The sequence below is a fragment of the Aristolochia californica genome, unplaced genomic scaffold, assembly GCF_029961685.1.
Source record: "Aristolochia californica isolate CCGP_79_NKW_82.1479 unplaced genomic scaffold, dmAriCali1.0.hap1 SCAF_12, whole genome shotgun sequence".
Classification (NCBI taxonomy): Eukaryota; Viridiplantae; Streptophyta; class Magnoliopsida; order Piperales; family Aristolochiaceae; genus Aristolochia; species Aristolochia californica.
The window spans coordinates 30,024,967-30,050,648 of NW_027181793.1; the positions used below are offsets into that span (position 1 = coordinate 30,024,967).

General features: G+C 37.4%; 2 protein-coding genes across 2 annotated transcripts; one reads left to right on the forward strand and one right to left on the reverse strand.

Moving 5' to 3' along the window:
- The first annotated feature begins 16,023 nt into the window (after positions 1 to 16,023).
- Positions 16,024 to 17,815, forward strand: LOC137946921 (putative pentatricopeptide repeat-containing protein At3g05240). Its single transcript, XM_068793202.1, has one exon. The coding sequence runs from the start codon at positions 16,027 to 16,029 to the stop codon at positions 17,722 to 17,724; it is 1,698 nt and encodes a 565-aa protein (XP_068649303.1). The 5' UTR covers positions 16,024 to 16,026; the 3' UTR covers positions 17,725 to 17,815.
- Positions 17,816 to 21,156: 3,341 nt separating this feature from the next.
- LOC137946861 (protein CUP-SHAPED COTYLEDON 3-like) lies at positions 21,157 to 23,449 on the reverse strand. Its single transcript, XM_068793148.1, has 3 exons — positions 23,269 to 23,449; positions 22,352 to 22,626; positions 21,157 to 21,750 (listed from the first exon to the last, which is right to left on the reverse strand). The coding sequence occupies exons 1-3, from the start codon at positions 23,447 to 23,449 to the stop codon at positions 21,157 to 21,159; spliced, it is 1,050 nt and encodes a 349-aa protein (XP_068649249.1).
- Positions 23,450 to 25,682: the final 2,233 nt, after the last annotated feature.

A 25,682-nucleotide genomic window follows, 5' to 3' on the forward strand; every position in this document is an offset into this window, starting at 1 on the left:
TAAGCCTCTAGTTTTTGTGTTTTCTTCTCTTTTTGCCTAATTCGATGAGCCGGATGTTTTCTTGGCCTCTAGCCCTCTTATACCACTCGAATTTTTTAATTTTTTCTGTAGATATCAATTCCAACTACTGTCCTTCTACTACCTACACTGTATGCGTATAGATCGTATAATTCTCTACGAAACGCTATAAAACCCAGTAGAGCTAAGACTCAAAACTACCCAGTGTCTCTTATGCTTTTTTATTGTTGACTCAAGTGCCTTTTCTTCATTCTTTTCTTACAGACTCGATTTTGTTGCCTCCATGGCAGACAAGCCCGAGAAGGTATACTCCCGTTCCACTGATCGCAAAGACAGAAAACGCAAAGAACTGCCCGTCGAGTCAAAGGAGGAGGAAGCAAAGGACTTGCATGGAAGGGAAGGCGCAAGTTTAAAGCCTTCCACTTCATTGGTGTCCTTTGAAAAGAAATGTGACGGTTGCAGCGATGCCAAGGACAAGGCCGATAAACAAGTCGTCCCGGTGATTTATCATCGGCGATCACCACCTCGTCCTGTCATCCAGCAGGCACAGGATGCAGAGCAAATCCCTCAAATCAGACAAACCATAAACTACGAGAGCTCGAGTTCAGGAGGATCTGAAGTGGATGACTCGAACGAAGTGGTGCTAAAGAGGCCGAGGTTCGATCTGAACCTTCCACCCCCAGAGAGTCCTCAATGGAGCAGCACCGACTGATCATGGCTCATGCTGCTTCGGTCCTCTAGGGTTTTATGGTTAATAAGTATTATAGTGTTTGTGCAGGATACCTGGTCGGTTACTTTTACAATTTAGACGCCTGATTGCTAATTTCCTTTGTTGTTGCTTGAATGGACTGCATATCTTTTATGTTTGATGTATTAGTTTATAACAATTGAGGGCTAATATATACCCATTTGATTTCTGAATTACATCTATTTTCTGATTTCTTTCCTAACTCTCGAGATATTCAGAACCAGGCGTTCTGAAAATATTGCCAACAATCAACAGAATTGATCTATACCTAGAGATCTTTCTTTCCCAACTCAATAGGATTTTCTTGAAAGCAGTGAGATTTTCTCTCCCTTACTTGCCTTAAAATCTGTATTTAGGGCAAAACCTACTACCAAGGTATTTTCTGATTATCATTTTTCTATATTATTCACTGTTAAACTTTGTGAATGTTTCTGAACGGGAATTCTTATTGAAAAAATAGATTCAGTACTGCTCGAGAAATTTACAAGCTGAGACTATTTGGTAGTTATTTTCTCGCAGGATCATTGTTTATTTGTTAGTCTTTTTTTTTTTTTTTTCATTTTTTCTTCTATGGCCAGATGGCATCAATTCCATGTAGAAGCTTTTCCAGATGTAATATAGCTTTCTGTTGGCCTTTCTATGCTCTTCGACACACAATGCACCATATGAGTATGTAGTTGGCACAGGGAATTTTTTCAATTGCAATACAAAATAATCTTTCTTATGGATTTAGTCATTTTGGTTTTGCATTTTAGCACAAACTCACAGATCGGTAGTGATAATACAATCTGCTAGCAGCTTCACCAGAGAGACATATCTCATCTCTTATCGGTAATTACTCATTAACTTACGATAGCACCCTGACAATGTCTGACTTACTTGGCACTATATTGTATGTTTAAAGAATGCTTGACTGATATAACGATCACCACAACTGCAGAATTTCAGTCCTAGTTTTAGCTTACCAGGAAATTGTGCCTTGATCGGTTGGTTCTCACAATAGTCCTGTTTACTTTTAATTCCTTGACATCCATATTTTCTTCAAGAGATGACTCCATTGGTTAACATGGCTAATTGGGTGGCCATCGGCTAGCAAGGTTAATAGTGATGGCCCTTGGTTATCAAGGTTACTAGTGTGGGCGTTGGTTATCAAGGTTAATTGCTAAATGAGAGAGAGTTTTGAAGCAAGAGTAAAAGTTTTTGAAGGATAAATGTATGCAAATACTTGAAAGACCTTGAAGGTTAAGGCAATATAAAATATATATTTCCAGTTTGATTAACCAAAGTTGTAAATCACATAAGAAATTTCACCTATCGAATACCATTCTCTATGGGCCGATTCCTAAAGCTTTTTTCTAGCTACATGATTGAGATATGGTTGTCCAATCCTTCAGCTGTGGTTTCTGATAGAAAAGAAAATAATTTGAGATAATGTAGCTCTGGTCTCCAATAGTAGGTAGCAGGTGTAGTCAATCAACTGTCCATTAACATGCCTTGGGGTTAGGATTTCATGTTGTAACTTTATCCCGAGGTTACTCTTATGTGAGATATGGATGATCTTAAGAGGCTGTAGTTACTACCCAATCCGTTGCCTTTTGTAAGTAAAAGGATGTTTATTCTTCTCAAATAGAATGAACCTCCATGACAATTTGGTCAATAGATAGCATACTCCATGAAGGGATAAAGAGTAAGATGGGAAATTCAAGAAACAAGAAAGAAGAGAAAAATGAAGAAAATGATCATGATGGATTACAATGTGTGCGTCTTGTTTTGATTACAATTATGTCTTCTTAATTAGTTTTATTTACTTATCGATTGGTAGTTATGTAGATAAATTTGGGTTAGGAAGGATGTATCAATGGTCAGTTCCTTCTAATTCATAGGATCTATCTTTCAAATGCCAACTAAATAAACGTTACTATTCATTAGCTTATAGCAAATGAACTCATCTAGTCTTGCAAAACATAAACCCGTCTACCAGGGTTTTTTCAAAACAATCCAGAAAGTGCTTAAAATCAGTGTTTGGCACCAAATAGAGATATTTTGCCTCTTATGGCTAATTACTCAACAGTAATATGTAGTTTAGTGCTTGTGTTTTGTTTAGAAGAGCCCACGCACAGGTCAAGTCATACACAATGATGCTCAACCCCAAAGAATTTGGATCCAAATCAGCATTCATAAAACTCTACACGATAAATTTTTGTTTTTGAGGAAGAAGTTAGCTTTATTAAGAAGCTTACTGTAGGAATGTCAAGAAGGAAATCAAATTGCAACTTCGCTACCTTTTATAAGTCCTAATAACATTCAAAAGAAAATTGTTATATCTCTATCAAACATAGAAAACTGTTGCTGTAAATAAAGAGAAATTGATCAATCAATGAGATTTGAAAATTCAACATTTGAATTATTTTCCTTAAATTTCAATTTTCATTTTTTCAATTTTCCTTTTTTCAATATTATCTAGGGAAGAAAATCACTTCTCTCAAGTTTCTCTATTCTTCTTGTCTTTCGACAAAATCTTGACAAAGCTATAGTTTTCTTTTGTACCAATTACCACACTCTCTCACTCTACAGTGACCTCAACCTCTATCTTAGTCCTAATAACTTCGCTACCTTTTATAAGTCCTAATAACACTCTTGACTATAGGATCTTGACTTTTTTTTAATGAGAGAATTGAGCTTGATTCTCTTTCTTTGATCGAGTAACTTGAGAATATAATATTACTTGATTAATTTCCTTTGATTGAGAGGATTGAGGAGTAGATCTAGTAGGAGGATCTTGAGTAACCAAAGATCTTTGTTGTGGGTCCCTGGAGTGAGTGATTATAGGAGGAGATCTTCTAATTTTTTCTTGAGTTGGCTGGCTTCGATTCGTGCATGAGAACTTCCTCCCATGCATAGTTTGCCTTTGATTCATACTATTAGGAATTAGATGCCCTAATTCAATACTAACGACAACAATAATAATCGCAGAAGAAGAAATAATCAAACACAAAAACACAAGATTTATGCAGGTTCGTCTCAATGTGAGACTATGTCTTATCTTCAGCCACTGCAATAACCCACTATAATGATGAAATAGTTTACAAGAGAAATAACATTTCTCTCCCGCAACACAGGATCCTCAATGATAACCCTAATAGTGGCGCCTCCAAATATAAAGAAAAAACTAGGGCAACAAAAATACAAGTGTGAAATCCCCAAAGTACCCTTAATAAAATAGCAATCAATATATCATGGACCTTTCAGGGACTCCCCCCCCCCCCCCCCCCCCCCCCCCCTCCCCTTCCAACCCCCACGATGACCTTAAGGTCGATTCGTGTGCGACTCTGCGTAAGGCGTTAATTAGACTCCACAACTTAACAAATGCAAGTGAATGTCCTCCCTTATATGGCATTTGGTTAAGTGGTTGATGTAACATAAAGGGGTAAGTAAAAATCCTCCATCAAAATTCTTGCTAACATGAGAAGTTGATCAAGGACAACACATCAATTTAGATTAATACAAGGAACAAAGAGACCAACTTCTATTTATTTGGCTGTATGCAACTATGTCAAAGGAGACTTTATACCTCGTGATTGAAAGGAGAAGTGTATATGCCTTGTCAACCATGTCATGTTCACATACATAACAAGTTCCACATGATAAAACTCTTCTTAAACAAATCTCTCATCATTGATCATTTCACCTAAACCCAGCAATAGTTTAAGACATTCACCTATCACATCACTCAAGATATACAAAGAATTCTCTTTTATTCAAAGAAAGAGTAGTATTTCCTTACAAGACAGTTTCTAGTCATGAAAGAGAAGATCATTAAATAGCAAGTAAAAAAAAAGACTAAATAGGAAATACATAATTATACAAAAAACTATCAAATGATGCCAATCAGCATTATAAAAATTGAAAGTAAAACATCGTTTGTGTATTTGCACCAGCTAATCTTGTAAGTCAATCATCATTCGTAACATAATCAAATCATTCATAATCTTGTCACATGGTACTAGAGCCTATGGAGAAAATTCAGGGAGAATTTTTTTCAATATTCTCTTTCAACATCTAAACTTCTCGACCAAATGCTCTCTCATTCCAGCAAGTTGATATGGCCACCTGGAACTCCAACACTCACTCCTCTCTTATGCCTTTTACCTTATTCACAATGATAGTCTAATCCAAAACTTAGTAGAGAATATGTACACTAAAGCGCATACATTGGTTTGGTTACTAGAGAGTTTAGCGTGAATGGTAGATTAGAGTTTTGTTGTTTGCATCAGCGCATGCGCATGCACACACACACACACTCAAAAGGACTATAAGCAATATTGTTTTGCCTGGATTGAAAAATAGATCTATGGTGTTGTGTTTCCTAAGCTCAAATTCACATGATTACTGTAAAACAAAATAAAGGGAAGGAACTAAACTCTTTGATTTTTCTAAGGAGGGGTGTCCAAGCCTTTTATGTCATTGTGAAGCTTCTTCTATTGTGGTGGTTGCTATTGCTATCAAAGCTGAAGGATCCATATAGTAAAAGCACCCTCTCTCATGGCCGCCACTAATCACCTATTTCATCTTGATGTCCTAAAACACACAGTAAGAAGAGAAATAAGTAAAGGAACAATTGAGTTTCTTGGTTAATTGACTCACTACCATAAGACTCGATGGAAATTGAGGGATAACAAAACATTACAAAGTAAAAAAGAGGGTGAAATGGTGGATGAACCGGTACCTTGAATCCTTGTTTGGGATCCATTTTTAATAAATACAACTCCGTTTAAAGTGCATGGTGTCACAGAAGACAAATTTTCAATTTTACCCGTGAGGTGCTCAAAGGCTTTGAAATCAATGATCCAAGGTGAATTATTGGAACGTGAAAGAAAAGAGTACGTACCAATAGTAATAACCGTGGTTGTAGTGTTTCCATCTTCCTTTGGAGGAAACTGAGGATACTTCACTAGTCGTGGATGTGGTAGAAGTTTATGCTTAATTAGCTTTGAAGTATGGTGGTTTCTCATGTAGGTTCCAACAATTCTCAACTAGATGATTGTTGAGCTCACAAAAGGTACACTTCCTTAACTAATGACTAGTGTTAGAATTGGAGGTAGGACATTCCTACCTCTACCTCTTCCTCTACCATATGACTTTCCACCTCTTCTTTTCCCTCTACCATAACCATTATTTCCCCTCTTGGGAGAACATAGTTGAACTTTTCCCTTGTTTTGGCTGACTATTACGTGTGACAGAGCTGAATACTTGTGACTTGGCAACATCTAAGTAGGATGGTATAATTGCAAGACATATAGCCGAAACAAGGTCTTCCATCTGTTTTTCCTATGTGGCAATACCAAGTGTGTATGGTTGTGTAACTTTCCATTCTTGTAGCAAAACCTTTGAATCTGGCAAAGTACTCATGAATATTATCTATAAACTTTGTACTGCACATCTCCTTAAAAAAGTCATAAATCTTTTGAAGATTATGAGAAGTAGATTATAATTTAAAGCACGTATCCCAAATTGCTTTGGCTGTCTCTAAGTGCACCACGTTGTTTGCCACATGTTTTTCCATATTTATCAACCAGTTGATAACTAGTGTAGCTTCCCTCAACCATTTGTGGTAAGAAGGTTCATCCATAAGCAAAGGGGATTGAGTTATGTGCCAAACAAGATCTCTAGTTATCAGGAACCATTTCACACATTAGGACCAAGATAAATAATTACTCAAGTCTTTTAACGGAATTATGGGAATCCTCAAAGGTTCACCTTTACTAAAATCAGCATATGTAGAGCAAGATGATGTGATTGAGAATTTAGACATGATGACTTAACAAAAAAAAATTTAGAAACCAGCACCCTTGAATGAACTTTTGAAGGAAGGGGACAAGACTTTAACAAAATAAAAAATATTTGATGTTATGGGATGCAAAACTAAGCACTAACAAGGGATCGAATTCAGCAATCAAGCAAGTAGAGAAACCAATATATGGAGCATACATACATGGTTTTATTTATGATTTTTTTATTCTCCTTTTAGAGTCTAAGACAGAACTCTAATCAGCCAATAACCAATGTTAGTTATCTAAGGAAAAAATGAAACAATCTCAGGTGTGAAAGTAATCCTAAACACAATTGAACTATAGATTACTTTCCAAACAAGTCTTCAAACCCTAACTTACGGTTCAATGAATTAATTGAGCAACCACTCCTTCAATAAAACATAACTAGAGGAGACCTTTAAGAGGAGTTTTTTTAATTTCTAAGGAAGAATTTATGGCATAGAATTCAAAAACATGAGCAACAAATACAACACATGCGCATGCTATTTCAGCCATTGAAAACTTGGAAAAACGCTTTTGTGAAGAGTAACTAGACTTGATCATGGATGATTTTTTTTTAACTTTCAAAAATATGAATTGGATCCATCATAATATAAAACATAAGGTGAAACTTAGCTATTAAAGAGAGATCATGTTGAATTGACATTAGACTTTGCATTTCCTCAAGAGTCGTCCGACTTTGTCATGCTTGAAGGCTGATTTGAGACATCTTATCTCTACACTCACATAACTTGAACGACTTTAATTTAAACCCTAGAATCCCTGTTCTGATACCATATTAGATTTTAGGGTTTAATTCATAGGTAACTTAGTCTAAGGAGAAGAGATGTGTAGCAACAGCACAAGTTGAAGAATTAGAGGTTTAGGTTTTTGGAGAGAGCTTCTTAATGAGCCTCCTTCCCTTATCTATCTTATTTATATACGTTGGGCTTGAATGGCCTATTACATAAGAAAACAAAAAAACTCTCAAGGTATGGAAGAGTCTCACATGACTCTCACAACAAGAAGTCTTACAAAGCCAAAATTATTAAGGTGGAGTCTTACAAGAGTCTCACAATAGGAGGTCTCACAAAATAATCTCAGTTAAAGGTGTTTTAGTTATATTAGTCTTTCATTTATGTCATATTGTATAATTGTTCTAGGACTCATCTTTTAGTATTTAACTTTGGGTGTAAGTAGAACAAAGGTAGTTTAATTGTAATTGGATTCTACTTATTTCTTTTATTATAAATAGAGGGCCATGTACTCAAATTACAATAAGTCAGTGAAGTTTTCTCTTTTTTAGAAATTCAATAAGGTATCAGAGCGGGTTCTTTGTGTTGAATTGGTCAACCCATAGAGATTATGTGATCCTTTTCTGATATATCTTCTCAAGTAGTTTAGGTTCGTATTCAATCTTTTTTCTTTTTGTCACGTTCCAATACCCGTTGTTTTCTTGCCGTTCGCACCTTTATACTAAATTTTTCATATTAAAATTATATATTAAAGGAAATATCTTTGAGTATACTTTCCAACTCAAAAATAATTTTGGCAATCGGATTTTTTTATAAAGAGATATCAATATTTGAAGCAGTAAACCTCATACTACAAGAGAGGTTTGAATAGTAGTAGAACGTTTCACTTTTGTAGTCGTTTAAGCCATCAAGAAGAAGAATTTATATGGAGAATTATATGTCAAAAGAAGTAAATGTAAGTCTATTTTAAAACTTATCTAACCAATTCTTAATTTGAGTTTTTTAGAGGGAGATATCAAATTTGCAAGGGTCAATGGTCATGTTAGCCAAAGAAGAAAGAGTATTCAGGTCGGCCAGATTACAGAGTCCAAAATATATCAAATTCTTTTCTCAAAAGAAGTATATTTTATGAAGGTAAATTATACTTTAAAGAAATCTATATAAGTCTAATTTCAGAAGGAGAAAACTTCATGCCAATCTGATTTATATTGAAGAAGATATTTGCATTGGAGTCGATAAGGGTCAAGCTACAAAATAAAGAAAATCAAGAGGTCATAAAAAACTCAAGAACAAATATTTTTATGTCAAATTATATGTCAATTTAAAGATCTTTGAGTCTAATTTTTTTATTAAATAAACCATTTGTAATTATAAGCTATATTTTTTGAGATATCAATAAGTACTAAAGATCAATTCTACCATCTCTCTTTTTCCTATTTTCTCTCATTTTATCTCTCCATGCATTGACGTGAATTGAGTTTTTTTCTCCTAAAATCCAAGTTTTTTAGCCAAATTTCTATTCTAATCAGAGAGTTTTGATCAGACTTAATCACTCCATGTTGTGCTTATACAAGGTATGCAATATTTTACTTCAATGTTGCTTTCAAGTCTTGTCTTTTTGCTATGTGGTTGTGTATCTTCCGCATAGTTAACTCCGAAAATTGTGGTCACCCCCAAAAAAGGTATACTAGGTCAAGTTTATCATGTTCTACCCTTATAGTCTCCCCTAGTTTTAAAAAAAAGGCTACTTTGGAAGTATGAGTGTTGCATAGTTGCCTCATTCAGGTTAAAGTTATTTTCCTCTAATATTTCTTCAATTTATCATCTTATGTTTTTATTACTTTAAAGTAATACCTAGACCCACTACCTAAAAAATATACGAGTGTGCCCAACATCCAACTTGAGTCAAGTCTTTTATTCTTCACCCAAGAGGTGATTTATGTTTGAGCTACTCATAAAAGTAAGTAGTCTCTTAGTTAAGCCCTAAAGTTGGGATTCTTTTCGCCTTTAAAATTGAGTGGAGAGTGTTTAAGAATATGACCATTTTGATTGGTGTATGGGGCTTTGTCGTACGGCTAGAAGTTATTTTCTTCTCCCACATTGTGTTTTTTTCAAGACGGGTCTATATGTCCTTTTTTTATCCCCCAGCTTGGAGGGGAGAAGTAGATGAAGAAGTACAAGAAGAGATATTTTGGTCTCCAATATATTCAAGAAAGGGCAGAACAAAAAATGAAGAATTTTGCATCTATAAAGAATTTTTTCAATAAAAGAAAATTGAAGACCAAGAATCTTTTTATTACAAGCTGAAGTTATAAACTCCAACTTGAGGGGGGGTGTTGAATAGCAGGTATAGAAGAGTCTCACATGACTCTTACAACAAGAAGTCTTACATAACCAAAATTATTATGGTGGAGTCTCACAAGAGGAGGTCTCATAGAAGAGTTTCAGTTAAAGGTGTTTTAGTTATGTTAGTCCTCTATTTATGTTCAGTTGTTTAATTTTTCTAGGACTCATCTTTTAGTATTTAACTTTGGGTATAACTAGGACAAGGGTAGTTTAATTGTAATTGGATTCTACTTGTTTCCTCTAATATAAATATAAGCTCATGTACTCAAATTACAAGAAGTCAGTGAAGTTTTCTCTTTTCTAGAAATTCAATACAACTAATTACAGTTTATGTCACTCACTCTCTTAATTACATGAAATACCACTTGAGCTTCTCTAACACTCCTGAGACAAAAGAAGTTGGATCAACATCTTCTAAGACAACCAAAACATTCACTGAGGAAGATTATAAGGTATTTCAAAAGCACAAGAGTATGTTCCTTACATCTCCTAGCACCTCTACTACCAAAGTTGCTACTACAGGTATTCATTCTACTTTTTCCTATGCTAACTCTTCTCCTTGGATTATTGACTTTGAGGCTTTTGAACATCTTACTTAGAAGATTGATAATCTTTCCACATTATCTCCTTGTCCCATCAAAATGTTTATCTTTGTAGTTGGTGACTCTTAAACACCATTACAAGGCATTGGCACCTCTATTCCCTCTTTCTAATATTTTGTTTTCTCCTCAATTTTCTTTAAGCCCTTTGTCTGTTAGTCAAATTACTATGAAACTTGGTTGTTTTGTTAATTTTTCTCTACTCATTGTGTCTATTAGGATAGCCAGACCAAATGGGTGATTGGCGGTGGCGATGAGAAAGGAGGGCTCTATTATCTAGATCATCCATCCTCTAGATCATCCATCCTTTTCCATGTTAAAAACTCTTGTTCCCTCTCTACATTCTATTAAATATATGTCATGTGAATCTTGTCAACTAAGCAAACATCATATGTTAGATTCAAGGGTTTAATCCATAGGAATCTTTAGGTTAAGGAAGAAGAAGAGTAGAGAAGAAGGAAGGAAGAAATGGAGAAGGAAAGAAGAGGTTAAAAGAGACTAGGGGATGAGTTGAGAGGGAAGACGGTTAGGGTTTGGAGTGAGCTCGTGAAGGAGACTCCTCCCCATCCCTTTTTTATTTATATAAGTGGGGCAAGGATGCCCTAATAAATATGAAAGAGAAAAAACACGTAATCTCTAACTTAATTATATCTTATGCCACTCACTCTCATAATTACATAAAATACCTTTATTATTCTTCAACATTCCCCATCAAGCTGGTGAGAAAACATCAAATATTATCAGTTTTAAGCGTGTATTTATGAGTGTTCCTAAAGCAATGACCTTCATGAAGATATCAACTAATTGACTCTTGGAAGGTACATATTGCATGGAGATAATCCCGACTTCAATTTTTTCTCGAATGAAATGGCAGTCTATGTTGATATGTTTGGTCCTTTCATGAAATATTGGATTGGTTGCAATGTGTATACCTGCCTAATTATCACACTAAAGTTGCATGGGCATTTCTTCTGAAACTGAGTTCAATCATGAAGGATCTTAGCCATAATAATTTGCTCACCGCAAGTGCCCTAAATCCTAAACCTCTCATTCTCCAACTCATGCTCTTGCTACCATCTCTTCTCCTCTCCTTCTCTTCATTCTTCCCTCGTCTCCTACCTTCTTCTTCTCCTCCTCAAACTAAGTTACATATGGATTACCCTAGAATCTAACGAGTAGTAGCTATATATAGAATTTACAGTGCAGATCTTCCATGAAGTTTCCAACATTTGTCCACTTAATGATTGAATACCCCACAATAAGTACAACAACATTGAGTAGAAAAATCGTGTTGTTAGGTCCGATGAGGAATAAATCTAGAGGGGGTGAATAGATTTGTTAACTTTTGTTGCTAATTTCAACTTCTTTAGGTTAATTTGTGTGCTTGTGTTTAATTTTTAAATAATATCAGTGCAACTCAATCTTACAATTTATGTTTATGCACAATGATCAAAGTATAAATAGAAGCAATCATGTACCGAGTACACATAAGATTTTCAGATAATTTGCATTCCTTTTAAAAATTTCTAGTTGACCCCCAAGATGTTTTACCTCCTTGAGGTTTCACTAAGTTTGGGTTATACTAAGACATCTACAACAAACTTCCACTATGGCCAGCTACAATGTTGCCCACATAGGTGCTTACTTCACTTAGTTAATCATAACAATCAATTTACAATATCATACCCTCACTTACATTACATTAGCCAACTACGCATACTATCCTAGACCTAAAAAGGGATTTTCCAACAGCTCACTAGGCTACACAAACCTAGACCCTCATAGGGATTCTCAATAGCTCACTAGGCACAATAGCCTAGACCCACGTAGGGATTTTCAGCAGCTCATTAGGCACACTAGCCTAGACTCACAAAAGGAATTTCAGCACCGCCTGTCTACGTAATGTCTTGTGATTTACAATAGTTAATGTCACTTGTCAACTTCTACTCTTTAGTCATGTCAACTTTCCCACTTCTACAACTCAGCCGCAATAATTTCTCAGCATTTACACCTCAGCTCAAACATCTTCTCTTGCACAATTTTTAGCAACTAATGCACTTTCTCAATTTGAACATCTCAACTTCTATAGTACTCCAACTATAACAACTTTGTTACTTGTATAACTCAGCCTCAATAGCTTCTCTCAATTAATTTAATGTTAAGGGTGGTCTTGCCTACCCAAGGCTCGATCCAATGTGTAAGGTTTACTTGTTTACAATATAACTATATGTAAATTACCTCACAATAGGTAAATTTAATAATCTATATTTAAGAAAGTAAGTACTCTAGTTTCTAAGTATCTACTCAAGAAAGTCCTCCATGAGTAGCTTTAAAATATATGCATAATTTTAAAATGAAATTGATTTTTCAAATTGGGGAAAACATATAAAGCAACTCAATGTAATGGTTGGTTTTAAAATATAATCCAAGTGCAGTAATTTGAACTCTAATGAATAATTTTAGTGAGTAATATCACTAGTTCAGTGTACTCTACCAAGTATCATTAATATGACTCAAAGTACATGTATGTATATACTTAAATTAAAAAAATTATCTCTAAATTTTAATATTTGACAAACCCTGTTCAAATGATCCACCAAATAAAAATTACTTGCATATATGAAATGACTTGAAATTAAAAGATCAAACAAATTTCATTTCAAATGGAAGTCAATCACACAAACACTTAAAATACAATTTATGAATCAAATATGATCTCAAAATCACTAATCAACATTCCCTAAAAACCCTAAAAATTATTTATTCACTAATCTTCACATGTTTCACCTCATTCAAGATTCCCATTAGGTCTACACCCATCGACAAAAAAAAAAAATTGATATCCCTTCTTATTTGTAGCACCAAACTTTTTTCTCCTATTTTCTCTCTCAACCTTTCTAACTTCTCTACCAAGTTATTTTCCACCAAATCCACGACCCTAGACCTTACTAAATCCCATCACAACCCCCCCTCTCCTAATGGAAGATGGGCCTAAGCCCACACAACCAATGAAGGCCCAATGTCCAATTGTGCTAGAAGATGGGCACAAGCCCACAGACCAAGGAGAAGGCCCACACATGGTGGCATAATGTTTAATAAAAGAGTCATTTCATAAAGATGACAATGATATAATTAGTTTAAGCTCTAGGGGCATAATTATAATATTATAGTTTTATTAATCTATAAATAGAGCTTCAGGGGAGGGTTGGAACACAAGTCCATAACCTCTTTTTTCCTTCTATTTTCTTGCCAACATATCGTATCTCCTTTTCCCAAAGAGCTAAATTTATAGATTGATAAAAGTAAAATATCATAATTAGACCCCTAGAATTTAAACTAATTACATCAATGTCATCGCTAAGATGATTCTTTATTTACCATCCTGTCATCACTATGGGCCTATGGGCATTCTCTTGATATGTGGGCCTTGAACCCATCTTCCACATCTCTTGGATGTGTGGGCCTTCATTGGTCTTATGGGCTTGAGCCCATCTTCTATCACACTTAGATTTGTTTGTCTTCCTTGGTTGTGTGGGTTTGGGCCAATCTTCCAACACTAATTAATCTAAAACTGTTGATTTCTCATCTTCATTGCCAGCTTGGTTGCCGCTTCGAGAGGACAACAACTCTACTAATTTTGGAAATTCCTTCACCAGCTATTTCTGGTTCTCGCTAGTTCATTACCGGCTACGCTCTCTCATTTTTTGTTGTCCCTCCATGTTCAAAAGCAAGCATTACAGGAGACGAAGACGACAGTGTTTCTCAATGTTTCCGCTTCATTTAAACCAATAGAGTCAAGCAACGCTTGGGTTGTTGATTTTCATCCGAGTCAACCCAGCGAACCAAGCTACACATCTCGTTGCGGTTAAGCTGCACCAAACTTTGTCGAGTCAACTCGGTCTAGGTCAACTCAGCCTGGTCAATCTGACTCGGCCCACTTGCTTATTACCTCTGTTATACAAGTTTGAGTCCTGAGTTCTGGACCAATTCCTTTCGTGACTTGGCTATATTGGTTTGATACCTGACTCAACTCAACTCTATCCTTATCTCCGGCTGGATTATTATTTTGAAGTATTTACAACTTATTACTTGTTTCCAACATATTATTTGGTGCAACTTACTTATTTAATGATGGATTATTTGCGAATTATTTTATGGGACTTTTTTTAAGGATTCTTATTATTTGGTAGTATTATTTAGGCCTCGGTCGATTTCTGCTATTGATATTGTGTCGCTTTTATTGAAACATTATTATTGAATAAGGACTTCTCAGTTGTTGATTGTTGTTAGCATTAGTTAATCTGATGAAGAAGAGGTGCACATAGTAGCCCCAAAATATTATCTTCTGGTGATTACCTTTTACCCCCTTATTTGGCAATTTTACTCGTACCATTTCAGAGATTGTGCCATGTGTTGGGACACCATGATGGAGGAGTTTATTACTATACTTATGAGCAATGCCTATAGGTCCCACTATCTGTAGAGGATAGGAGTGTGCCCAACATCCAACGTGAGTCAAGTTTATTATTCACTGAAGTGGTGTTTTTTTAGCTACCCTGAGAAAGTGGGTAAACTCTGTACCCCATAGTAGGGCTACTTTTCCGCTTTTGAAATTGAGCAGAGAGTATTTTTTACTATGACCATTTGACTAGAGTATGGAGCTTTGTCTTGTAGTTAGGAGTGGATTTTCTCTCATCTTTATTATGTCAACTAGGTCTCTTGGACAAGAATAAAAAGACCACCAGCTTGAGAGGGAGTGTTGGAAGATATGGTATAAGTGTCATTTTATACGAGAAGATCTTATACACCATTTATAGCAAGTTAGGCGTTTATGATGTTCTTTCACCCAAAACTTGAGGGGGAGTGTTGGAAGATGGGGGCTCAAACCCACAAAACCAATGAATGCCCACACGTCCAAGCGTGTTAGAAGATGGGCTCAAGCCCATAAGAAATTAAATGAAAACCAGAGTTTAAGGGATGAAACTAGAGCATGCAACAAATCGAACAATTCCAAAAGAACACATTCTGGAAACAAATTTAAAGACTCAACAAGCAGAAAGGAGAAATGCTACTTGAGCCTCTGAATGTCCTCTCTAGCTAGAGTACAATACCTTTGGTGAGATGTGAGAAGTTTTTGAATTTCGGGTTACATAAATTGAGAGAAATTAGGGTTAGAGAGGGGCAGTGAGGTTGAGATGATAGAAATTTAGAGTTAGGTTCTAAGAGAGGGACGGCGAGAGAAACCAAGAGAGACGACGGCTGGGGAAAACATAGAAAAGAGAGATGGTGGGAAAAGAAACCGGTTGAAGCAAAGAGGAAGATGTTTGCAGAGAGGAAGAGAGGTCGAAGAGGGATGAGGATGCAATGGAGAACCAAAGAGAGGGTTAGCAGGAAGATAAGAGGTGATCGACGACTGAGATGGACAACAAGTAGATTGATGAATGACAAGCGCAGGCAAAAGAGAGCGGAGAGCAAAAGCCAAAAGAGTGAAACAATCAAGTGAAAATGATTTCAGTGGTCTCATAGAGTGAATTCACTTTCATTCCACGTACACATTGAAGTAACGTTTTTGTCGTTCCACGTACACATTGGAGTAACGTTTTTGGGCCTACTGAGAAAATGCACCAGAAGGCCTAAAAATGAATTTGATCGCCCAGAATAAACGTCCAAAACACCCCATCCCGTCATTTTGTATGCCATGTTCAAAGTACCTTCAGGCGCGCTATCTGCTCCATTGCAGAAATCAGACCATGAGAAGCCACCACGCTATCCTCTCTCAATTGGAAAAGTGCAAGACCATGAAAGAACTCAAAATAATTCAGGGTTTGATGATCACCACGTCCCAAGTAAGAAACGTAATTCCCCTAAGCAGGCTTATAGACTTCTGTGTAAATCCTGCAACAGGGGACCTCCTTTACGCTCAAACAATTTTTCTCCGCGTTGATCATCCCAGCGTCTACATGTGGAATTCCTTGATAAGAGGATTCTCAAATGCGGATCAGCAACGTAAGGTTCTACAACTGTACGAGGAAATGCAGCGACTCGCTTACTTGCCAGACCATTTCACTTTCCCTTTTGTGCTTGGGGCGTGCGCAAAGATTCCTGATCACAGGAACGGAGAATGCGTCCATGATCGAATCGTGAAAACTGGATTCTCATCAGATTCGTACGTTTCGGGGAGTTTGATCCATATGTATGTCTCTTGCGCTGATATAGAGAGGGGGAGGAAAGTATTTGCTGAAATTCCTATTAAGAACGTGGTGGCTTGGTCGACATTGATTGCCGGTTATGTTAATAATGCCCAAGCTAGTGAAGCAGTAAAAGTGTTCGACGAAATGGAACTTGCAGGTGTCGAGCCTAATGCAATGACCATGGTGAATGTGTTAGTCGCCTGTGGGCGAAGTAGGGACGTAGAGACTGGAAAGCGAGTGCATAGCCTTATTTGCCAGCGGGTGGCTGATCCCGGCAACCCAAAATCAAATTGGAGCTCCAACATAGTCCTAGCCACTGCCCTTCAAGACATGTATGCGAAGTGCGGCAGTTTGATCCTCGCACGGAATCTGTTTGATAATTTGCCTAGGAGAAATGTGGTATCCTGGAATAGCATGATTAGTGGGTACAATCAGTATGGCCGTGCCAGTGAAGCTCTGAGACTCTTCTCACGCATGTCTGCTGAAGGCTTAAAGCCAGATAAAGTGACTTTGTTGAGCTTAATGGGCGCTTGCTCCCAACTGGGGTACTTGCTAGCCGGTCAATTGATCCACGCTTACATTCAAAAAAATGGGAATCATAAAGACTTGGCGATTAGCACATCTCTCCTAGATATGTATGTTAAGGCAGGCGATACAAACAGTGCCCTCCAAGTATTTGGTGGTTTAGAAAGAAAAGATGTGAAGGCCTGGACTAGCATGATAACGGGATTAGGCGTGCATGGGCATGGGAAGGAAGCCCTCCAGCTCTTCAGAGAAATGCAAGGTGTTGGAATCGTTCCAGACCATATAACGTACATCGGAGTTCTGTGTTCATGCAGTCGTGCAGGTTTGGTTGAAGAAGGACGAGAACAGTTCAATTCCATGAAAAATGAGTACGGGATTACCCCTTTGATAGAACACTATGGATGCATGGTTGATCTCCTAAGTCGAAGTGGATATTTGGCTGAGGCTGAGAGGATAATAGCATCTATGCCAGTTCAACCGAATACAGCAATCTGGGGAGCTCTTTTAAGTGGCTGTAAGACCTATGGGAATGCTGACATTGCTGAGCGAATTGGAGACCAAATTACTCAATTGAATCCCCACGGAAGCGGCATCTATCTACTTCTCTCACACATATTCGCCCAAGGGGGAATATGGCGGATGGTTGAGAGGGTTAGGCAACTGATGAAATGTAGAGGTGTTTGTAAAACCGGCGGATATAGTTCTCTTCAAACCAAGTTACTGAACCCATAAATTACTTTATACACTAATGGCTGTAAAACCACCAAATTCATCAAGCATGTCCGAAGTAGATTGGTTTAAATCTGTGAAACAATAGCTGAAACACAACCCATAGATGACCATCCGTGATCTATTTCTTAAACTCATCATCATTATCATCATACCTATATTTGTTACAAGAATTAATTATTAGAGCTTTAGCTTTGTCAAGAGGCATATAAGAATGTTACGAGTCAGAGATCAGATCGCCCATCCCTTCATCATCTTGAACCAAAATAGACAAGGAGAGAAGAATAGAAAAGGGTAGAGATTGGAGGGAAATTGAGAAGGTTGGGAAGGAAGTAAGTTTCAACAGAGAAGATTAGATTAGAAAAGAGTTGAGAAGGTCAGAGATTAGGCTTTTGAGGGAGAAGAGATAAGGGGACAGTTTAGGTTTAGGAGAAGAGCAGGGAGGAGCCCAAAGGAGAGTTTGAGTGCACAAGAAGAGAGGGAGAGGAGGTGAAGTGTTTTATTTCCGTCTTAAAAAAATATTTTCAAAAATTAATTTCTGGTTTTAAAGATCTTACACACTACAATACCTTCAATTTAATCTAATAAATAAATTTATATAATATTTATTTTCAAAATAATTTTTAATATAATTAATACCTTACATTATCGATTTAAGATAATATATAAGTTAAAATAATATTTTTCAAAAAATAATAATTTATTGGTAAAATTTTTATTACCATCTTGTTTATAATAAAAATATTAATTAATACAAATTACATTCTAATCTATTTAAGATATTTAAAATTTTAAAAATATATAAAATAATTTTAGTTTTCAAAATTTTTATTTATTACCTTCTATTTCTTAAAATAAACTATAAAATTTTATATGAATTGATTCAAAAATTATATTCTAATATTTTTAACACATTTCATTATTATATTTTTAAATTTTAAAAATGTTTGAAAAAAATTATTTTTAGAAATCTTATTTGATGGCTCATGTTTTATTACCTTCTATTTATTTTAATAAAATATAAAATTTGAATAGTAATGAATTAAAAAATTATATTCTAATCTATTACAGATTATTGATTTAAGAATTTTTAAAAAATATTTTTCTAAAATAGTTTTTTGCTGATACATGTTTATTATATTTTATTTACAATAATAAAATATAAAAAAAGATTTTAAGTTAATTAATATTATCATTTTTATTTTTATTATTATAAATAGAAGGTAATAAAACATGTACCAACAAATAAGATTTTAAAAAACTATTAAAATTTTTATATTTTTTAATATTAAAAATTTTAAATAGATCATGAAAGGTGTTAATTACAATAAAAAAGATTTTTTTAATAAATTATTTTTTATTTTTATTATGTTAAATAGATGATAATGACATGTGTCAAAATTTTAAAATCAGAAATTAATCTTTTTAAATTTCAAAAGAACTTAAATAAATAATAAAAGAAAAAATGGGAGATAAATATATGCTAACATGGTGCATTTATGACGTGTCATGATGACATATCGTACATTGTCCAATGAGATTTTGTACATTGTTCGATGATGTGGCGATGTAGTGACGTGTAAAGTAACATATTGTTAATTCCTTTAGGTCGCACCTCATAAACGGTCAATGCCACTATGTCATCTTCAGCTCTGGTCAAAGTTAAATATTTTCATATCGTTTGAAAGTCCGTTGTTTTTTCTAATAATTTTTAAAAAATGAGTAATTTAGTAAAATTCCTTATTTATTTCCGGACTAAGGGAATTCTTCACGAGATTGCAGGGACGACGCTCTCTCTGGGATTTCTGGCCCAGCTCTAGCAAGAGGTGACGGTGACGGCAACTGGAACTCGGAGATAACTCTGGGAGGTTCAGAAATGTCGGGCGAACAGCTAACAGCGCTAGAAGACTAGGGGAAGAAGGAGAAGTCGTGGTGACGGCTCAGTCGGCAGCTCGACGCAAGGTCTGCAATGGAAGGGTTGGACAACGGAGGAGAAACTGCCGGCTTCTCTGTTGGCGACTGTGGCTGTTTGGAGAAAGCGAAAACACTCGACTCTGTCCCTTCTTTCTTCTCTCTTTTTCTTCCTTCCCTGGTCTTGTCTTCCGGATCAAAGAGAAGCGAAAAGAAGAACTCAACCAATATGGGGAAACCGAGAAGGGGAAGAGCGAGGGCGTGATTTACCGTACGTGATAAAGAGGGGAGGGGATTCGCTGATGCAGCAGAAAAAGTTATTTGCCTGCACGATCTTCGCCCGCTCTAATGCAGGGTGAATGCGGGACGACTACGTGATTTTAATTAACGTGTCGGATTGCAGATTAGCTGGTTCCGTTGCTGCGATTAGAAAGAGAAAGGAAGAGATAATATATAAGGAGAAAAGAGTTGAGAAGGAGAAGAAAAATTGAGAAGAGCTGAGAAGGAGAAGAAGATGAACAGAAAAGGAGAAGGAGAGATAACAGAGAGGCAACTTTTCATTCATTCAACCATTATTGCTCACACTTGCAAACCCAAATAGCATAGAACCATTCACTGATTTAACAGTTTCTTTCACCAGAGAGACATTTCACAAACTTTCACACCAACAATATCCTTCACATACGAATTAGCAGCATCTTACCTCTCCAAATAATAATGTCATAGCCTCAAACAAATGGACAAGCAAGAAGATTTTAAGTGTTTCTAATCCAAGTAATTATGAAATTATAGACTCTAGCTGATAAAAATCAAAATTCAAAAGGGGTCCACCTCATCCATCTTCTCTCTCACTCGGTCTAGGAAGGTCTTGACAGCAAACTCAATTGTAAGCCAACCAATAGCTAAAGCACCGAAGACGGCCATTGCCGATTCGAGGGACTTTGTTCTCGTTGGTTGAGCACGATCCCCTCCCGCCATTTTCTTTTCTTCAAGCTTTTCATTTATCAATTTATTTTTCTTTTTATTTATCCTGCTTCTAATTTTTTATTTTTTTCTTTATCCAAAGAACAGTGGTGGCTAGAGAGAGAGAGGGAGGAGAGCCGAATTGGAGACACGTTCTTGAAAGCTATCAACTCAATGGAGGATGACGTGACTGGAAAGGTGGCACGCCCAAGCACAAAAGCCGGTGCACATTTCACATTTCTGCATGTAGTCACCTCAGTGCCACCCACGTCAGGGATGTTAATTGATAGCGTCGGATCCAAACATGCAGAATCCTAACATCAATTACTTTAAACTGTTGACTCTAACTGACACCATCTCGATCATGTCTTCCGTAGCATCCAACCCAGACAAGCTTAAAAAACAGTAAATTTTCGCGAGCCAAGTAAAACACCGCAATGGACACGATTTAGTCAGTACATATATATATCCGAGGAAACATGAAACAAGAGATGAACTTTCCAGTTTTACATATTTCTGTTCCTGTTATCATATGTAAACACGAGAGATCGAAGAGCCGCCTCATAAATCTATAGGTCCTGAACCTGCAAACGCGCTGATTGAACGATGATCTAGCATCTCAAAGCCGGCCGTGCTGAAAACAGCTGAAGCAGAGAGGTCATGGGCGGCTACGGCAGCAGCAGAGTGCCCTAAAACTTCACTACCCACTTCAAAATTTAAGGGATTCTCCACTGATTGATGATCGTTTCTATGCTGCCAACTAAAGCTTTGAATGCCTTCTTGTGGTAGAAAATTAGTAGCCATAGTGCTGCACTCCATCTTACACTGTTTCAGAATAAAGGGTTCTTTTGATAGGCATTGATGAGGGAGGCAGTCAACCAGTAGCTGGTTTGAGGATGATGATGACTGATAGTTCGTGGGTAAAAGAGGTGTGGCCGGTATGGGATGTGAGGATTTGAAGTCTCTCCCTGGTTGGAGAGGGTAGGGTTTATAGAAGCTTCTTAGTGGAGACTCTAGGGTTGATGAATCTAAGAGCGGAGGCAAGTTTTTGACGAGGGAGGAAGAAGCTGACTCCATGAATAAACCGTGGCCATAGACAAACGAGCTTTTCTTCTCTCCTGTTTTGTTTAGTATTCTGCAGATCACCCATTCCTCCTGCAAAGTCACCAATAGTACGTCAGATATTGTTTAAAACCCTTAAACGCAGGATCAAGACCGATATTCTTGTTTCAACTATAGAAGAAAATAGAGGATCTGGCTTACAAGAAAGCAAATTACCTTCGCTGAGCAACTTTCAATCTTATTGGCAATAAATATCTACAATTTAGTAGAACCATTCACGTAACTGATGGATGGATCTACCATGGTGCTAATCTGGGAATGGGGATTGTCGACAGTGGCAGTTTCTGCCTTTACGGACAGTGTTGATCAATCGGTTTCTTACAAAAGAAAAAAAAATCTGATTGATGCGACTTTCAAAGTGACCGATTGAATGGACATATCTGATCAGCAGTACATCCATCCAACTAGTCAATAAATTTGTTTTTGCTTACTTTAGAAGGATAGATCCATGAAGTCGAGAACTTTTATTTTCTTTTTCTTGTTGTGAAAGGAAGATGATACATTATGGTAAAGAAAGAGAGGAGAAAGTCGCATCAGAAAAGGGTTGTCAATCACGTCCCTCCATGTCCATGCCAGACGATACAAATTTACGATGTGCAAAGGGAATTCAATTAGAGGTGATTCATGTCTGTACCTTAAAAGACTGGCGATAAGCAAAATCTCCATCGAGGCGATACTCGTGCATGACCCATTTGGTCTTCTCACCTCTAGGAGCCCTTCCCTTGTAGAATACTAGCGTTTTCTTCATGCCCAGAAGAGCTCCATTAGACGCGCTGTAAACTTCTCGATCTTTGCCTGTGGCTTTCCAGTATCCGGCGACGGTGGCTCGATTAGTCCTTAGCCCGGTCGGGTACTTTCGGTCTCTGAGGCTGAAGAAGTACCATTCCCTCTCCCCCATCTTCGCTATATCTAAATGCTCACAATGTTGAAAACTGAAAGTTCATCAACTGGTTTTTATCTGATCTTTCCCCTTCTTTATAAGAATCAACTGGGTATGAAAATATACAGCAATGAAAAGGAAAAAATGATAATAATGAGGAGCAGACGCTATTTTTACGAATTTTTTTAAATAAAATCCAATACAGTACTGATTTCGGCTGTGCACTTGAACCCTGGAGTCTGTTTGCTAGTCTTCCTCTCAAACAAATTGAAATACAACTTATAGCGTAGACAAAAGTGACTACTGAAACAGTGAAAGAGATCTAGATAAGAAGAGAACGGGCAAGATAAGAGTCTAATTATAGTCACGAAACCTTTGATGACAAGAATGAAGAACCATTAGGTTTTAGTTTCAAGTGTAAGCACGTTAGAGAAGAGAAAACTCACAATAAAAGAGGATTTTTATTTTTTAACCTATTATATATTTTTGTGCAAAAAGAATAGCAAAACAACCCTTAATTTGCTTCTTCATATCTGTGTGGATATTTAAGCAGAACCTTCCGGGAAAACTAAAAAGAGAAGAAGATGATGAAAATCTTCGATAATCACGACAACAGAACTATTACGCACTCTTAATGCTGCGCGAGTCTTTTCTTTTCTACTGTATCATACCTGGAAGCTCCCAGGGTTCACATCTATTAAGATCAACCTCTGCAATGTCAACCCCACAAAAGGCGCCATTAAAGACCTTGGAAGCAAGATAAAACGTAATGAGCTCTTCATCGGTTGGATGAAATCGAAAGCCCGGGGGCAAACCGTGCTCATTTGCATCCTCCCACATAATCTCTGCCATGGCAGAGGTTTCAAAATCAGAAGAGGAGACCTGTAGAACAAGGTTTCGACGCAAAGAGGAGAATGAACGGGAGTAACACGAGTACATGGATGATGGGCTTGGTTATAAACAGTAGTATGAGGGAGAGAAGAGCACTGAAACCGAAGCAGCTATAGCAATTGGGGGTTGCATTGATGGCAAGAAAGCAGAGAAGAAAAAAGGGGCATGAACCGAAAAATAATGGAGTAAATGCGAGGTAGGCTATGCAGGGATTTATGCGTGCGTGTGTTAGCATGTTGAGAAGCGTCAGATTTTCAGAGAGGAAAACACGAGGGCAAAGAGGTGAGATCACTTCCTCGATCAGTGGGTAGATTATTGTAGATCAGGTGGCATGTGAAGCTCACGTGAGAAAGGTCATTTGTCTCCATGGTCACCCTGTAGTCTGTCTACACACTGTTCTACGAGAAGTGAAAAATAGTTGCCGTGAATCGGCGGGTTCTTCAATCTTGATCCAGGGGATCGGATGCTTCTGCTTTTAAAAATGGGAATCAGGGATCTGAAATTCTGAATCACCAATGTAGGTAGTAAATCTCTCCGACCCGGACTTGGCTTTTTGTAAACCTAGCTCCAATTCAACTGTTTTTCATCTTTCTATCTCGAGTCATCCTTCTTTTGACCTCAACTACGTCGCCCGTGTTGAGCAACAACTGAAACTCGCAGGGATATATACTTGAGCATCTTAAGGTTAAATAACCGCGCGCCTGAGGCAGAAGACTAAGATTAGGATCGGCGAGGAGGAAGTTGGTTTTTAATTTTTCCTTCCCTGATGCTAGAGGGGTAAAATCAGAGCTTTACAATTAAATGAAGGGTCGGTGGATCCGTACGGAAAATTCCAGGCCGCAGACCCCCCAAAATCTATCATTTCCTTCTCAAAACGTCTTTTTCTTTCACTATTTCCGGCCTTCAAATGGATTCATCCTCTGAAGAGGCACCGCTGCTTTTACAGCGCACTCTGCTGCTGTTGCTGCTGCAGTGCCTCCTTTTGCAATAACGCAAACTCATCCTTTCTTGCGGTCGCTAACTTGCACCGACTCCATCTGAATTAACTCTAGGGAGGACTGGGGAGGGATAAAGAATCACTAGTATATAGGTTGCTGCCGCTGGTTTTCTTCTGAAGACCCATTTAATATCGAGTCTGTTACCTCTTGTCGTGATGTTGTCGATATGATATTTGATAAAATGTCCCACCTGAAAAGGGTGAAGTTTGACGATCGTCGCGGAAGAGGGTAACAACATTTTGCATAACAATGGAGAAGAACATGTCGCTTACCAATTCAGACCACCCCAGTGCTTAGTGGAGACTACAGAGATCTTCCCCTCTCGCTGCAGTGAGCAAGGTTCGGGGTGCTGCAGAGGGAGAAAATAAGTCGGTGGAATAGTTCATCCAATTCGCCGCTCTCTATGTCGCCGATGAGTGACGTTTCAATCGTGGACATTATACGAACCCGAATATCTGATAAATTGGAATGAAATTTAAAAAGAGATACTCAACAACAACCAGTGAATTAAAAAGAGATCTTCAACAAGAACCAGTCCAGTGAACACGAAGAGACGAAAACTAAAAAATTCGTCGACTAATTAAATTTTATTTTGATTTAGTCCACTAGAATAAAATCGTCGGAGGTAGCAAGGGCGGGGAGGCGCGGGTCAAGAGCAAATGCAGCCGCCTGCCGGAGCGTACGAGGAGGCGAGGAACTGCCGAAAAGGCTTTTGACGGCCACGATGAGAAGGGCAGTGAGCAGCATCAGCATGAGAGAAAGGACGTGCTACAGAAAATGACGGGAGAGCTGTAGAAGTCGGGAAGAATAGAGGATCGCACGTGCAAGGAGCGAGGCTCGAGGTGACGCGACAGCTCGAAGGGAGTCGTGCACCCGCTACAGCCAGACTAGCTTCTGACGTGGTCCTAAACTTAGGTTAACTGCGCTCTACATTCATCTCCTGTTTTGTCCCCATCCTCTAATTTTCATATTTCCCATTCTACCCCAATCAAATATAGAAGAATTACAAAGTAGCCATAAAAAATAAAAAATCCTACCAGCCGTCAAAGTGGGCTCACTTCAATGGATTGAGATTGATCCTTGGACGTGCCACTGTGGGCCCACAATCTAGTTGGTTGTCCCTGCTCCATAGCTTTTTTCTTTCTCTGTGTTCGTCGAATCGCTGATAGTGGAAAAGAACCGCATTCCCGGCCCCG

Coding starts and splice junctions, on each gene's coding strand:
- LOC137946861 (XM_068793148.1), bottom strand. CDS start 23,449: ATGGCAGAGATTATGTGGGAGGATGCAAATGAGCACGGTTTGCCCCCG. Junction 22,627..23,268: donor TGAACCCTGGGAGCTTCCAG/GTATGATACAGT, acceptor GTGAGCATTTAG/ATATAGCGAAGATGGGGGAG. Junction 21,751..22,351: donor CTTATCGCCAGTCTTTTAAG/GTACAGACATGA, acceptor GTGACTTTGCAG/GAGGAATGGGTGATCTGCAG.
- LOC137946921 (XM_068793202.1), top strand. CDS start 16,027: ATGAGAAGCCACCACGCTATCCTCTCTCAATTGGAAAAGTGCAAGACC.